Source organism: Pteropus medius, unplaced genomic scaffold (assembly GCF_902729225.1).
Source record: "Pteropus medius unplaced genomic scaffold, Ma_sr-lr_union100, whole genome shotgun sequence".
Taxonomy (NCBI): domain Eukaryota; kingdom Metazoa; phylum Chordata; class Mammalia; order Chiroptera; family Pteropodidae; genus Pteropus; species Pteropus medius.
The window spans coordinates 865734-881690 of NW_024344321.1; the positions used below are offsets into that span (position 1 = coordinate 865734).

The 15957-nt window shown below is 37.8% G+C and overlaps 1 protein-coding gene and 1 pseudogene across 1 annotated transcript; one reads left to right on the forward strand and one right to left on the reverse strand.

Moving 5' to 3' along the window:
- Positions 1-1305: 1305 nt before the first annotated feature.
- On the reverse strand, positions 1306-15879 carry RAB2B (RAB2B, member RAS oncogene family). The gene is made up of 8 exons (XM_039869885.1): positions 15711-15879; positions 15413-15484; positions 12592-12659; positions 8104-8186; positions 7794-7886; positions 4268-4379; positions 3631-3699; positions 1306-2937 (listed from the first exon to the last, which is right to left on the reverse strand). Exons 1-8 carry the CDS (start codon positions 15754-15756, stop codon positions 2830-2832), a joined length of 651 nt encoding a protein of 216 aa, XP_039725819.1. The 5' UTR covers positions 15757-15879; the 3' UTR covers positions 1306-2829.
- LOC120608106 (uncharacterized) lies at positions 7402-7520 on the forward strand (annotated as a pseudogene).
- Positions 15880-15957: the final 78 nt, after the last annotated feature.

Sequence of the window (15957 nt, forward strand, 5' to 3'; positions counted from 1 at the left end):
TAAGGAAGGCGATTAAGGCCTTAAAAACACTGGCTGCCGAAAGTAATTCTCTAATAACTGCATTTAAATTGGAAAAAAAAATAACTATTGTGACTGAAGTTCTCTTGCGCTCAATGAGATTTTCCTGTTTTCCTAGTCTAAATCCCTACTTGCAACAAGTTTTAATTCGTGAACAATCTTTCCAGATCATTAAAGGCATTTCCCAAGAAATAACTTATTTGCATGGCTACACATGGTATCTCAGAGACCTTAAGGAGTCACATGAGTCTCTATTTCATCACAGAAGTGATTAAAACTTGGCCAAATACATTTCCCTGTATATTTAACAAAGTCTGCTGGCCCAATTTTCCCCTGGCAACTGGTATCATTATATCAAATTTGAGGTATTAGGATTTACCAGAACAATGTGTTTGTCTGTAAATGCATATGCAAATAGTTTATAGAATGAGAACCTGTTATCCCTCTGCTTATGATACAAAATAAACCTGCTATCAAAAGAACCAGTTATAAACATAGAAAGGGGAAAGGGTGTGCCTGCTTTTATTTCTGCTATCTGCAATGCTTTATAAATACTGTGACTTAGATGTCCATAAATATGGTTTTCAATGGTTCCGGCCTTAAAAACCAATCAATATCTGTATTATCTCAGAACTACCATTCTTCACATGGTGGTGGGGAATCCACTTCCTAAAATTCATGACCATTTCACTCAGAACATCGGCAATGATCAACACAGATCATGAATTTGCCCAGATGCTTTTCTCACGCTTCCCTTACAATTAGCGAAATATCCAAGTATAGAAAGTTATGAATAGTTTAGATAATAGACCGGATGTGTGATTTTGGACTAAAAAGGTACTCTCCAAAATACCAAAATGGTATCCTTCAATGACTGAAAGTAGCAGCTCTAGGCAGAATGCTATCTTTGATCAATGCTCTGATACCTCCCAATCACTAAAGATTACCTTGGTTGGTAAAGAAAAACTGTACAGAAATTAAAACTTTATATTTACTTCAGTGTTGTCCCTAGTGTGAGGGTGCAGGCTAACCCCAAACTCAACAATCTCATCCTTTTTGGAACAAGGTAGGATTTTTAAAAGCAAAACAAAAGCATAATCAAAGCAACACTCTAAATGTCTTCCAAAGTCCTGTAGTGCAGTGTTAATTACTACTACTACTACTACTACTCGGGGCAGAATCCAGTACAAAATGTATCTCAAGGAGTCTTCTTCCAATACCTTTGATACAATTCCTTAGAAGAATATCTACTTGTGTTTGGGATACTATCAGAAATGACACATGAAATATGAGCAGCTTGGATACATGCATATATTTAATAATGAAACAAACAACAACAACAAAATTAGAAAAATTCATGAGACCACGGTGCTGTGGAAGAGAATGGGACAGCAAGGCAAAAAGATAAAGCAACTGAACCACAAAGCTGTAAGATGAGGCAAACAAAGGCAGATTTGACTAGGATAGTATTATGTGTTCTCGAAAAGAATGGCTAAAGTATCCACTTACTTGACTCAGAAGCAGGCAGCCTTAGTGTACACTACATGGAATGGAGGCAAAGAGCCAGGGAAGGGAGAAAGGAGAGGGAGAAGATCGATATAGAATCCAGGGTAAGCAGATGGAAGAGACTGAGATAAAGTTACAAACAGATGACTCTAAGGCCTTTTGTTTCCTCTGTAGTCTAAAATAGACCTGTTCCAAGTCTTTAAGTATGTCAGTTAAATTCAAAGATCACATAAATAGCACTAGGCTCTGTGAAGAAATGGTGGAGAGAGTGGTTTACAAAAGTAAAAAAGATAATATGGTCCCTGCTCTCAAGGAGCTTACAACCTATATTGGAAGACAAATTCCACACACAAAACAACTATAAAACATATTTACAGAGTAACATAAATACAAATAAATATACATATGAATAAAGAACATATGAAAACTAAAGGGTACTGTGTCAATAATTGTTTAGAAGTCCCTAGATCAGTCAAAGGCTTTCTAAAGGAAAACTTTTTGGACTCTGAGTGTAATGTTAGCAGAGAGTGGGGCATGTGCAAAGGCATAGAAGTGAAGTAAATATGTCATGTCAAGTAAGTAAGCAGATTAGCTTGATTATAGAGTAAAAAAGTCTAAATAGGTGCATTAAGAAGTGAGTGTGATGAAACAGTCGGGGTCTGTTTGGTGAGAGACACTGCAACGTTAGGTCTGGTCCCTAAAACAAAAGGAAAAGGGAAAGATGTTTTCTTTAGATAAAGATAAGTGGACACTGGTCCAGGAGCAACTCCACTGCTGTCAAAAATTTCTTAGTTACTCTAAGACAGAGAAACTAGTAATAGGATGGTAGAGAAGTTTAGGTAGAAGGAACTGCCTTCTGCAAGAACTCTTATAAAGTGGCAAGTGAAAAAACTCAATGAAAGTCCTAGACAGAGGATCTATTGTCCAAAGGCCAGCCAGATCCCAGTAATCTCAAGTGCTCAAGCAGAATGTCCCAGATCCTAGTTACTAATTCTTGGTGGGAAGCAGATTGTGTATACTCATAAAAGAATTTATTTTTGAACTACCATGACAATCGAATTTGATCCTAACATTTTAGAAATTAAAATAGGAAGATGAGAAGAGCCTTACTCTATAGGGAATGCTCACGTCCCTGAAGAAAGACAGGTCAGTAAAGGCCCGAATTCTCCCTTGGTCTTTAAGTGGAAAGGCAAAACATCACATCTTGAAAGAAGCTTTTCTCAGCCAAAACAAGTAAGACCTCTTTCTTTAAGCCTATTGATCTGAAGCTGTTCCAGGAAGAAAAAGAGAGTCCAGGCCAGATGTTCAGCAGCAGCCAGAGTTGGACTCTACATCACCAGAGTTCCTCTGGGAGGCACTGGATCCCACTGATGTTGAAATACACTGTTGGGGACCAATCTTGATGCCATTTGCCTGTAAAAGAAAAGAAACAATAGTTCCCACTTCAAGTGCTAAAGTAAATGGGAGAAAAAGGGGTATAAAAGGAAATCATTAATTACATTTTCTACAAGCAGATATGACCTTGGCATGTATCCGTGTACCCTAGCTACACTGTAATAGTAAAAATGAGACAACCAGCTGTGGTATAAGTATTACAGAAGACTAGAAGTGACTTTTGTGCCCATTTTTAAGGTGACTGTTATACTTAATTTTCATAGCTCTGTGCTGAATCACAATGTGATTAGGTAAAAGTGTGAGCACACAAAAGAGTAGAATTAGCATATTAACATATAATTCCTTTTTGTTTTGCCCCAGAATTTGCTTTATAGAAATGGCCCTGCTGAGCAATTAGGAATCACACCTCTCCCATGTTCTGGAAGAGCAAAACACTGAGGTTGGAAAGAAAACCTCCCATATTGTATATCTTTTAGATTACCAACTAAAAATCGCTTTAAGCATTCTGGATTTCAGACTTGTGAAAAAAACAAACAAACAAACAAAATGATGATAGGTTTTTGTGTACCTACATAAAAAAACCAAGTATGAATTGGCGTAGCTTCAAATAGTATGATGTTAGACCCTAGGGCCCTCACGTTCTAGGGACCTTCCTGTCCTGTTTAAGACAAAGCAAAGGTAATTGTCAGTCAGTCCCCCACTCTTTCTCACCTCATTGTGGACATCAAATAAACCCTGCTGGATCTTCCTATATATTTCTTTGGCTGTGTTAATGAAGGCCTAAAGGAGACATAAATCATATTATTAGGCTCATTATTCAGGTAGAGAAATTAGGAAAAGAGAATACAAATATTATTCCTATTTGGATTTCTAAGGTGAATGAGAAACCATCAGAAGAACAGAGTAAAAATACAAAAGTTCCCCCGAAGTCCTTGTAAAAGCCATTGAGAGTGGTTTCAAATAGAAAAAAGGAATTACATAGTATTTAGGTACTGACCCAAGACGTCCATAAGATTCCTAGGTTAACACCCTCTGCATATAAAACAGATTCTCTTCTCAATTAAGTTACTGAAGGAATAACTACAGTAGGAACCCATCAGACCCTCCAATTAACGTGATTTACAAGTAACAGTGGGCTTAACCCACACTTAAAAATGTTATCCAAAGTAAAGATAAAACCTTAGAAATCAAGGTAAAAGAAATGGGACAGTTCCCTTAAAGGGAGACATATGATCACTATGACCAATGGACATTCTTTCCTTACCCATGTCTTACAGAATTCGGAATAAAAAGACAAAGATATGGTGTACTCTCTGAAAAGTTTTCCCTATTTTTTCCCAAATAATACCTCTTCAACATTGCAGGCTGTTTTGGCTGAAGTTTCCATGAATATAAGTCCATGCTCCCGAGCAAAAGCCTCTCCTTCTTCTCTCTTCACATCCCTGCGAGACTCTAAGTCACTGCAAGAGATTAATTGGGGAGAAAACTAAAATAAGAGCTCAGTGAAAGAAGAAACTCTTGTTCTAAAAGAATCCCATAGCTGTTTCAACTGTCAGTTAATCCATAAAGAATGTAACTCCTAGATGATATTCTCTTATACAGGGTTAGTAATTTCTATAGCCTCTGGGAAAATATTCTTCAAATCCGTGACACCTGCTGCATGGTTGAGGATAACACCTTACTCTATTACAGAGAAAAGGGTTTGTAAAGTAGCAAGCAAGCCCCATAGTTACTTAAGGCTTATGCCCTATACTTCGTTTTTAAATGTGATCCAGTAAGAGCAAAAGAAAGAAGGTAAAAGGGAAATTTTATTTGTTAGGAGAAAAGTGATAGATGTCCCATCCCAGAGTGAAGAGTATCGGTGAGCAAGGTACATTTTGGAAATACCTCACTGTGTATTGGGTATTCGGATATCAAGGAGTAAGTCCTCCTCTCTCACTGGAATCAATCCACAAGAAGAGAGAAAGCCAGGTATAAGAATGCAGTTCCCTTAATTCTCACTAGTCTAATTTTTAATGTGTATAACAGCAGCTTGACATCAGGGAAATGAAGGATTCAGAGAAAACAATAAAATTAGGTGATACGAGGGAAAAAAGATAAAGCCAAGGACTGAGAAAGGGAATAAAGTGGCATGGAAAGACTTTATCAAAGACAAGATAAAAGGCTGCAGAATAAGTAAAGATGGACTGTCTGAGTTTCACTTTTTCAATTAGAAATTTTCATTTGGGAGGTTTCCAATTTTTCAACCATGAAAAAAAAAATATCAAGGAGTAAGTCCATTAAAAAAAAACAAATCTACAATATGTATATTTATTATTAGCTGTGTAAAGACCAGGGAAGAACTACCCATCTAAATATCAATAATCCTAAATGCTCCGTTTAGCTCCAGATCTTTGTCCATTTGCCTTTTTTCATTTCCACTCTGCTCTGTAAAAGGCACCTCAAACTTACATCAAAATGGAACTTGGTCTTGTCCTCCCAACCTGCTTCTGCCCCAGGATTCCACATCTCAATAAATAGCACAAGCCCAAAACTAAGAAGTCATTATTAACACCCTTCCTTCTTTTACTCCGAATACCCAATACACAGTGAGGTATTTCCAAAATGTACCTTGAAATCATCCTTTCCTCTCCAGCATCATCACTCTAGTCCAAGCCACCGTTCTCTCTCGCCTGGTGTACTTCAACTAGGATCCCACTTCAACCCTTGTTCCCCACCTGAGAGATCTTTTAAAATCTGATCAAGCCACTTCTCTGCATAAGACTTAAATGTTTCCTACTGTGGTTAGAATAAAATCGAAACTCCTTACTAAGGTAAGTGCCACGGGATCTGGCCCCTGCCTACTCTGCAACCTCATCTTGCACCATTCCCCCTTGATTCAATCCAACCATACCAGGTTTCTTTCAATACCATAACTTGCTCAGCTTCTTCCCAGTTCAAGGCTTTCACACAGTTTGTTCTCCCTATCTGGTCTACGGTTTTTTTGTTTTGTTTTTTTTTAAGTCTTTGCTCACCGAACTCTCACTCATCCTTCAGATTCCAGCTTAAATATCACTCTTAATCAAAAACAGGTACCTTGTTACTGGTCTTTCATAGCAGCCCTTTTTTCCTTCACTGTATTTACCACATTTATAATGTCCCCACTAGACTGTAAGTTCCATGGGAACAGGGGCATGACTGTTTTTTTATACACCTTGCGCACTCAAAGTCTGCCACAGTGTCTAGGACATAGTAAGTTTTCCCTGAAACTGGCTGACCTAATAAATGAGTACAATTAGTCTGTGGCCACAGTTTGACACAGTGCTACAAACTCACAAGGGTACCACAGGACAATTTAAATTTTCAAGGGAAACACAGCAACATTCAACATAAGAACATCACATGAATGACAAGCTTAAGATAGTTCAGTGTCAATATCAGATTACAACAGATGCCATTTAATATCTTCATATCTTTGTGAAGCTGAGTTGTTGGCAGTTGCTGTAATAAAAAGCAAGTATTGTACAAAAATCATTTTGGGACAGGAAAGGAAAGTATCCAATCCTGATTCTAAAGTTTAAGAAGCTATGCAGGTACCCACAGGTCATTAGTGTAATTACGGCTATTTAAGAATAAATTTTTAATGGTCAGGTTTGTTGTAAAAGCAAAGAGCCATTTAGCTTTTTATTAAAAAATAAAATAAAATTTTAAAAACTGTTTTAATTTATGCTTTCTATTTTTCAAACAGTTACTAAGTTGTTATGACAAAAAATACTTATGTTGTTTAGATCTAACTATTTAATAACAAAACTGTTATTTCTTTTGGCTTATTAGTACCATAGAAAATTTACTGAGAATAAAAGTTGTTGGGGAATATGGGGAGAAACTGGAACTCTTGGTGCACTGCTGGTAGAAACGTAAAATGGTGTAGCCACTGTGGAAAAGAGTATGGTGGAATCTCGAAAAATTAAACTTAGAATTACCGTAAGATCCAGCAATTCCACTTCTGGGTATATACCCCAAAGAATCAAAAGCAGGGACACCGATATTTGTACACCCATGTTCACAACAGCATTATTCACAATAGCCAAAAGGTGGAAGCAACCCAAGTGTCCACCAATAGATGAACAGATAAACAAAATGTAGCAAATACATTCAAAGGAATACTTTTCGGCCTTAAAAAATGAAGGAATTTCTGACATATGCTACAATATATGTGAACCTAGAGGACGTTACGCTAAGTGAAAGAAGCCAGTCACAAAAGGACAAATACCGTATGATTTCCCTTATATGAGGTACGTAAAATAGTCAACCTCATAGAGACAGAAAGTAAAACAGTAGTTGCTAAGACCAGTGGGATGGAGAATGTAGATAAGTATTTTATGGGAACAAAGTTTCAGTGTGGGAAGATGAAAAGTTCTGAAGATGGATGGTGGTGACTGTTGTAGAACAACGTGAACATATTTAATGCCACGGAACTGCACTCAGCAATGATTAAAACCGGTCTACAGCCACGCCACCCTGAACAAGCCCAATCCCATCTGATCTCAGAAACCAAGCAGAGTCGGGCCTGGTTAGTATTTGGATGGGAGACCACCTAGGAAGACCAGGTGCTGTAGGCACAAAAAATAAAAAATAAAAAAATAAGGGATTGTAAGCTGACAAGGTCTTTGCAACCTGTGAGGTCAACCAAGGGTTGCCTCACCTTAAAAAAAAAAAAAAAAAAAGAAATGATTAAAACGGTAAATTTTGTTATGTATTTCACCACAATATTTCTTTTTACTGAGCTATTGAGAACATCATAAACTAAAAAAGTTTGGGGACCAAGTGATTCAATGTCCACAAAATACCTAGATGAGTATTAGTACCTATTATTTATTCAAATAAAATTTTACCTCTTATTCCCAATCAGCATGATAACCATGTTGGAGCTAGAGTGCTGCCGGGCATCCTCTAACCATGAAGTCAGGTGGTTGAAGGTTTCACGCCTACAGCAGAAAAGTTTAGAAAGTGGGTCTGAGGCCCATTTCAAAATGCCAAAGAAATTCCAAATGTATAGGAAAAGGAGGAAAACTACACATGTAAAGAAAAATATAAGAGAGGCCATTCTTCTTTACCATTCTTACCAGAATCAGTAGATAGAAGAGAAAAAGATTTCGAGAACATAGGGAACAGCCTCCCTCCCACCCACTAGTTCTGACTCACCTTGTAATGTCATATACCAGCAGTGCTCCAGCTGCTCCCCTGTAGTAGGAACGGGTGATAGAACGGAAGGATTCTTGCCCAGCCTTATCCACCAATGTGGCAACAAAAAAATCCCAAAAAAACCAGGTTATTTCCAGAGAAATAAATTGATCATATGCCACTCTAAAACAAAGGACTTAATTTTTTAAAATAATTTCTATTAAGAAAAGAAAATTAAGGAAAGGAAACATGAATGCCCAGAAAGAAAACAGGTGGAAAATCAATATTTTTCAAAGGGAATGCAAATGATATTCTGGGTTAGTTCTTCCTGTGAGAGCACTTATCAAACTGCTGACTAACATCCCTGGTTCCTAGGCACTAAGTGCCAGTAGCACACCACGGTCAGTGTGGCAATTAGACATTTCATACATTTCCCAATAATCCCTAGGAGAGAAAAAATGGAAATAGGCCTAGAAACTCAGAGTGTATTGCATTGTCCATCCAAAACATGATGTTGAACAAATCACATTAACCTTTACTTTCTGTTTCTATTACTTTAGCTGTAAAAAAGAAAATTATCTTAGAATGCCAATACCCTAACAGAAGTTTCATTTTAATATATCAATGTAGAAAATTAGTCAGATACCAAGCACTTAAATTGGGGATATGCGAATTGACCTTTAGTGTACCACTAAGAAAGGCAGGACAACCAAAATGTCCCTTGCTGGGATCTTGTCATGGTAAATAGCACTAAGGAACAGGAAAAGAAGCCCAGAACCCAGGATAGAGTTTTCTTTAAAAAAAAAAAAAAAATTCAACTGTTCACACTCTAATCTCATTTCCAGTTGGCGTTAGGATGTTGTTTGTTTAATAACTGAGCAATTTATTAATGCCCCCACATACTAGGTACTTTCCTTGCTTTATGAAATAGGTATTTTTTTTTAACCCTTAGAGAAGCAAAAGCATCTTTTAAATAATAATATGAATAAACTGGGCATTGAATCTATCCTATTCACATTCTTGAAATCATTTATCCTCATATCCCTACATAAAGGTTGGGAAGGAAGACTACTGTTCATATTTTAAAGATAGGAAAACTAAAATGTGGACATGGGAAAATAAATGGCTCTCTCATAATATAATAATAATAATAGTGATAACACTAATTAACAACACAAATGAGAAAAATGAGGCTCAATAGGATAAGTTCAGTAACTGGCCAAAAGTTATAAAATCTATAAATGCTGGATCTATAAATTAAACTTAGGATCTTAGTACTTCCTAGCACAAAAGTTTTTCTCTTTGCCATTATGTCATATAATCTAAACCTGGGTTTGAAGGTCAGAAAAGAATTACAGTACACTAGTTCTAAGGTTACTTTTCCAATACAAGAATCACTTTCTTTAAGATTTGTTGGTAATATTAGTAATACTTTAAGATTTAAAATATACTTTTTCCCTCCAAGAACTCAAAGTTTTATTTATTCCCTAATTGCTTCATGTCTTAAATTGATTCCTGTTTTGTTTTTATCTCTTACTGAGTTTTTCTCCTCTTCTGCTATTATTGAAAGCCGCCTCCTTCCCTGTGGCCTAGTAGGAACTAAAAGGAAAGCTGGAAGGAAGCTCACGTGATGGTTGAATCACATGGCAAAATTTAACAGCTGAAAACACTTCCCATGGGTCATTAGAAAAATGCCTTTTAAAATCAAATCACTTCTTCATCTTAGTCCAGTACATAAGCCAAAGTTTGTGAGCCAACAAGCTAGAAAGAGTGAGCGGTTCAACTTGGGCTGGTCAGCATCAGTCTGAGGTACCTTTGTCCATCCCCAGTAAAAAAAATCTGAAGCAGCAAAGACTAGGATGGAGGTTTGATAAAGAGAATTAACAATTTCTATTTTCTCCCAAGAGGAAGCATCATATTGTAGTTTCAAGATCAATTCCTACAAAGTCATATATGCTCATTCCCTAAGAATCAAAATGCATTCCAAATCAAAATACAAATGATTTTAGGATTAAATAATCAACATTTTGTATTAGCTACAGTATAGTGTCTCTTCATTTAGCACAGTTGTTTAGGCAACTATAGATACGAAATGAAGAAAGGCAAAAAGTAACATGGCTCTCTAAATCCTTCTCAATAATCAGAACAGTGAAAACAAAAAACTCTGGGTAACTTGATCTCTTTAAAAATAACCCTTCATGGTAACCCCTAGACATTTGCTATAGGAGGGCTTTGGGAGTAAGTGAGGGAATGGGGTCAACAAAGTGGGAAGCCAAGGTGGGTAAACAATGGACAGAAGATCTGGGATGACAGGGGAGATATGTCAGGCTTACCCAGAGAGTGGCAGAGGAGACAAACACATTATAAATAGGAATCTCTTAAAATTTTCAAAATAAATAGAAAATCCCAGTATTCTGAAATCTGTCTGATATCTTTTTATGATTCAACAAAGATTACTCTAATCTCAAAACAATTACTAAAATAGAGTAGGAAAGAACTAGGTCAAATGCATCACAAGTGGCCATGTGGTTCTTCAGGACCCTGTCAACAGAGCAGTGGCTCTCAACTTTCTTATTTTATGATCTACCATGATTCATATTACCATTTAAGGGGAAAAAAACCCAGCAAGTCAATGGTCACTCTCATAACCATTACCATACCACTAACTGGCAGCTCTTGGGTCTCCTAGCATCAAAAGATCCAGTTTTGGAAATGACAGAGGTTTAAGTTTAAAAGGCAGAATCTAGCTATACCAGTCTTCACACCTATAGGCTTCACTCTTCCTCACCTCAAAAATTTTGTCCTGTGGCCTCTTTAGGGGAACAAATATATATCTGTGGGAAATACAAAAACCAGGGGGGATAATAAGAGGAGAGCTGAAATACTTACTTGAATTAATAGTGAAAAATAACCCCTGGGCCCAACAATAAAAAGAGAAGGGAGGGAATAAGTGGCAGCTGTTTAGAACATATACGAACTTAACCTTGGCAACAGATATAGAGTAATAACTTTTAGGCTTTATTGGGAGGAAAAGACTAAAGACAAAATTGGCCAAAAGATACAAGTTTGGAAGTTTTAGAGGTATCTGGCTACTGCTACCACTATCTGAGATGTGAAATGATTCACGTTCCTATAATTAGGACAAGCCAATATGAAAAATGATGAAAAATCTGATCAGAAGGGCAAAGATTATTAAAATGCTTACAAATACAACCAACAAATATACAGAAGAATTTCATCCGTGTTAAAAGCAGCTGATCAATCAGTACATACAAATGTGCTAACAACCTTGGAGACCACCAGAAAAGGACACTGCGCAAAAAGGGTCTAGAGCAGCACCAAGTAACTACTTTTAAGACAGATACCTGCCTATGTTGGGGGATGGTGAGTGGAGAAAGGGTAAAGGGAGAAAGAAAAAGAATAATCACTTGTAAACAGCTTGTAGATATAAGTGCTTCAACTCTCAGTTCTGAGAAGGAACAGAAGTAAATAAACAAAAATCAGGAAAAGATTTTAGCTGAATAGAAGGAATATGCGCTAGCTCCCTTTAACTTAACATAGAGACTAGAATATTATTTTTCTCAGAGAAATCAAAAGTACAAACCAAACTGAGATAATGTACATGGAATAAATTTATCTGGATGACGCCAAATTACACTAAGTCAAGCTAAATTTTAGCAGTACTACATTTGTCAAATTTTAAAATATGCATAACCTTTGACCCAGAATTTCCATTCGTGAGCAGGCATTCCATAGAAATCCTCAAACATCTGCATAAAGATGTAGTAAATAAGAGTAATCAAAGAAACTTTGCAATGATAAAAAAATTGGAAACAATCTAAATTTCCATCAATGAGAAGATGGTTAAATAAATTATGATTAAAAGAAATGAGGTTTACTGTTGAACTGTACACCTGAAACTTACTGGATTTCGTTAACCAATGTCACCATAAAAAAAATAATAAGAATAAAATAAAAAAATTAAAAGAAATGAGGTAGATCTATACGCATTGACATGGGAAAGTCTACAAAATCCAGAGATTGCTGACAAAAATACTTAAGTCACGAAGCTAGGTCTACTTTGCCGTACTTCTAAAAACCAACAAAAACAAAATCATTACCATATATTTGTTTCTATTTATGTATCTAAATACAGAGAAAAAGTCTAAATCATTAATAGTGGTTTACTCTGGTCAAGCAGAAACCAAGATTGGGAGGGAGAGAGGTTCATGTGTGTAAAGTGGACATTCACTTTTTACTCTATACATTTATACTGTTTGCTTTTATTTTTACTAGAACTCATATATTAAAACAAAAATTAAAATATATAGCATTTATATTTGTAACTGCAACAGAGGGAAGTGAAAGCTTTCCTATCTCTTTGATTTCACTCTTCCCTTATTCTCATTTCCACCATTAGCCCACCCTCCTAGCCCTTTTTCCCTTCATTGGCCTTAAGTGTTATGTTCGGATCTTGGTCAGGTACTAAATTATTTTATCCTCTCTCACCGTATCCCAGATTTGCAGTTTGATTTGTTTTCCATCAATGTTGACCATACGGGCCCCAAACTCCACACCTGTCAGTGAAGACCAAGAGAAAGAATGTGATTTTAATGTTGAGTGAGAGGTTCATGCTTTCTTCAATGTGCTAATGACTCCTCCTCTGTCTGCACTCAGTGCCACTAAGCGCATTACCACTGCCTAGTTGCTCCAATTAGTTCTGTGTTCCTTTCTTCCCTAGAATTAAAAAGTGTGTTCTAAGGGATAATGACCTCAGGAATGTAACCAAAAATCAGATATGGGGATAAAATGAATTAACAAGTCAAATAGAAAAGGTGAAAAAATTTTAGCAATGTTAGTTAACACTTACATTTAATTAGGTAATGTTCAATTTTGTAACTTTTTAAAACACTTCTAAAAAATATTTCCCAGCATTTTCTTAAAGTCACTCTCTAGGCTTATATAGGAAATAATATTTTTTGAAAAAAGAGCCTATCTAAGAAATAAGCTCTCAAGAATGATACAGTTTAGATATCTAATAATTCCCAGAGTTCACTGGAAAATAGCCCTCCTCATAGAAGTATGGAAACTGACAGTCTCAACAAAGGTTTCAGTTTACCTGGCATTCAACTTCAAGGTAATATCAGGACAAAATTTAAAATTCAAGGGTCATTTACATTAAAAATACTTGATCAGTCAGATAATTTGTCCTATGTTCTATTTTATACAGTACTTCACTCGAGGAATTTTGATTTCCAAGTAAGAAAGAGCACTAATCTAGCTTCTGCTAATGGGCTCATATGCGCCTATTCAGTAGTCCCATGTATAATACATCCGGAGTATCTCTCTCCACTTTAAGGTGCTGTAGTTGATAAGAGAAAAAAATATTTCTTACTTCATCAAGAACAGCGACAGCTACTGTAAAAAGTCACTAATTTTTTTCCTTTCTGTACAAATAGGAATGGAATTTCAACAAAGAATTAAAAAATAAAACTTTATCTCCTTTTATGCACCTTTCTCTAGTTACACTCAGAGATCCTTATATTTTGCACATATTTTCTATCCAACTGCCTTGTTTAGAGGACTGAATTCAGAAAGAAACAAAGCCTATATTGGACTCTGGAAAAAAATTTAATCATGTCATTCCTCTGCTTTAAAACTTGTCGTTTATTCCCGTTATCTTCAGGTGTTTCAAAACTTGGTCCCTATTTTATTCTCTAGCTTAATTTTTTGCCACCCTCCATTTCAAACTGCATGCTCCAGCTATATTAAATTACTTTGTTTTCCAAAGGTAGCCTGATCTCTGTCATTCCTTAGCCTTTGCACGTTATTCCCTCCTATCCTGATCACTTTTCCCTCATCTCTACAACCCCTTTGCCTGGCTAACTTCTGCTTATTCTTCAGCCTTTCCTAATAACTTGTTTGGAGGTTGTAGCAGGGGAGCACAGCTACTCGTATACCCTTGACGTAAGAACGGTGCTCTCCTCTATCGGGGAAGGTCATCCTCTTCGACCCAGCATGCAGCTTTGGGAGGGATGGAAGGGGACACCCGCCCAGCCAGATCAGCCAAATCAACCCTGGCGATCAATGGGGTGACAGATGTCGCAGCCAAGTCGCCCTGACATCCAGCCTTTCCTGATAGAGGTAGCAGCCTCTCCTCCCCTTTTGCAATAAGAATTTACTTGTCACTGCACTGTATTTATCTCCAACCCCACCTCCTACATTAGAAGACTGTAAGGTACTTAAGGGCAGGCACTATGTTTGCCTTATTAAGCACTGTTGTCATTAACACCTATCACAGTGTGGGTGTCCACTTAATATTCATTTCCAAAAATATTTTCCTGTTGATGCTGTCCTCTAAATCAGGGGTCCCCAACCTCCCAGCCATGGACCAATAACAGTCCATGGCCTGTCCAGAACCAGGCTGCACAGCAGGGGGTGAGTGGTGGGCAACTGAGCAAAGCTTCATCTGTATCTGCAGCTGCTACCCAGTGCTAGCTAGCATCACCGTCTCAGCTTCATCTCAGATCATTGGGCCTTAGATTCTCATAGCACTAGTCCCTGGTGCCAAAAAGGTTGGGGACCGCTGCTCTACATTCTTTCCTAACATTCATTAAGTCCATTGGGCGCAGTAGTAGCTTCAGATTTCTAGAAGGTGGGACTAGAGGTGGCAATGTGGTAAAAATGGGAGCCAGGGATTTTATTCAGAAATTGCATTTATATGGTAAGAAAGCTGGTTTCATATATAGTCTTTATTTGGGCTGATGTTGTGGAGATAATGGGGAAGGGCTTGTCAAATCCCCAGCAGGCCATGCCTTATCACAAATATGCGGGGGATGTTTATACTCGCCAGGATCAACAGTGTGTTTCTGGAACTCTATCATACTCTTTTTTTTAAAAGTTATTAGTTTCATCTACCTTTTAAGTCTAGAATAGCTCTCCAATTTGCTTTTTCCTCTTCTACACACAAAACAATCTATATATTGGTAATTACTTCTAAAAGTATATGTGAGGCTAGCACTAATTTACTGCAAAGCATGGTGAGTTTCTGAATAAGTAGTTTTCATGGGATTTCCCATAAACACTCAAATTGTATTTGGGGGAAAAAAAAATCCTACGGTCGACAATTAATCCACACCTCACGTTTATTTCTGAAGTTATCTTTCAGTTATTTACTCCCCATTTACAGCATTTGACTGGTCACTCTTCACTTAACATAACTTTGGACTAGTTTAAAAGGAGGGAGAGCTAACTTCGAACTCTGAAGGCTGATAACGTTCCACTTTAGTCAGGTTTCATTATCTGTTCAGGGACAGGTAGATGCACTTACCTATTGTGAGGTCGTGAACAGGCTGGAACCGCTTGTCTGTAAACTGCAGGAGGAGACATGACTTCCCCACACCTGAAAGAAAAAGACGCGCGTTCTAGGAGTCACGCGGCCCACGAGTAGTCCGGAGTCTGAGCATCTGGGACAGAGGAAGAAGAGCCCCGAGCCCCGCCCCTGGCCGCCCCGCCCCGCCTGCTCTTCGCTTAATCGCCCAGCCCACTAAATGAGCCCCGCCCCCACGACCCGATTTGGGAGCTTCAGATCCCCGCCCCAGTTGCGAAGGCAGTCTCCTGCGGGTTACCTGTGTCCCCGATGATGATGTACTTGAAGAGATAAGCATAAGTCATGGTCCTGTTTCCTCTGGATTCCGGGTCCGCCCGACTTCCACAGCCACTTACCTCCGGCCTCTCTAGCCACTCAATCGGCTGAGCTCCGGCCCCTCTAGCCCAGATTACGTCTCTATTGCTCTCCCCAAAAATCCTGTCTCGGTCGGAGCGACGGTAATACCCAGACACCGCCTCCAGGGACGCCTCTAACAGTCCTGCGTG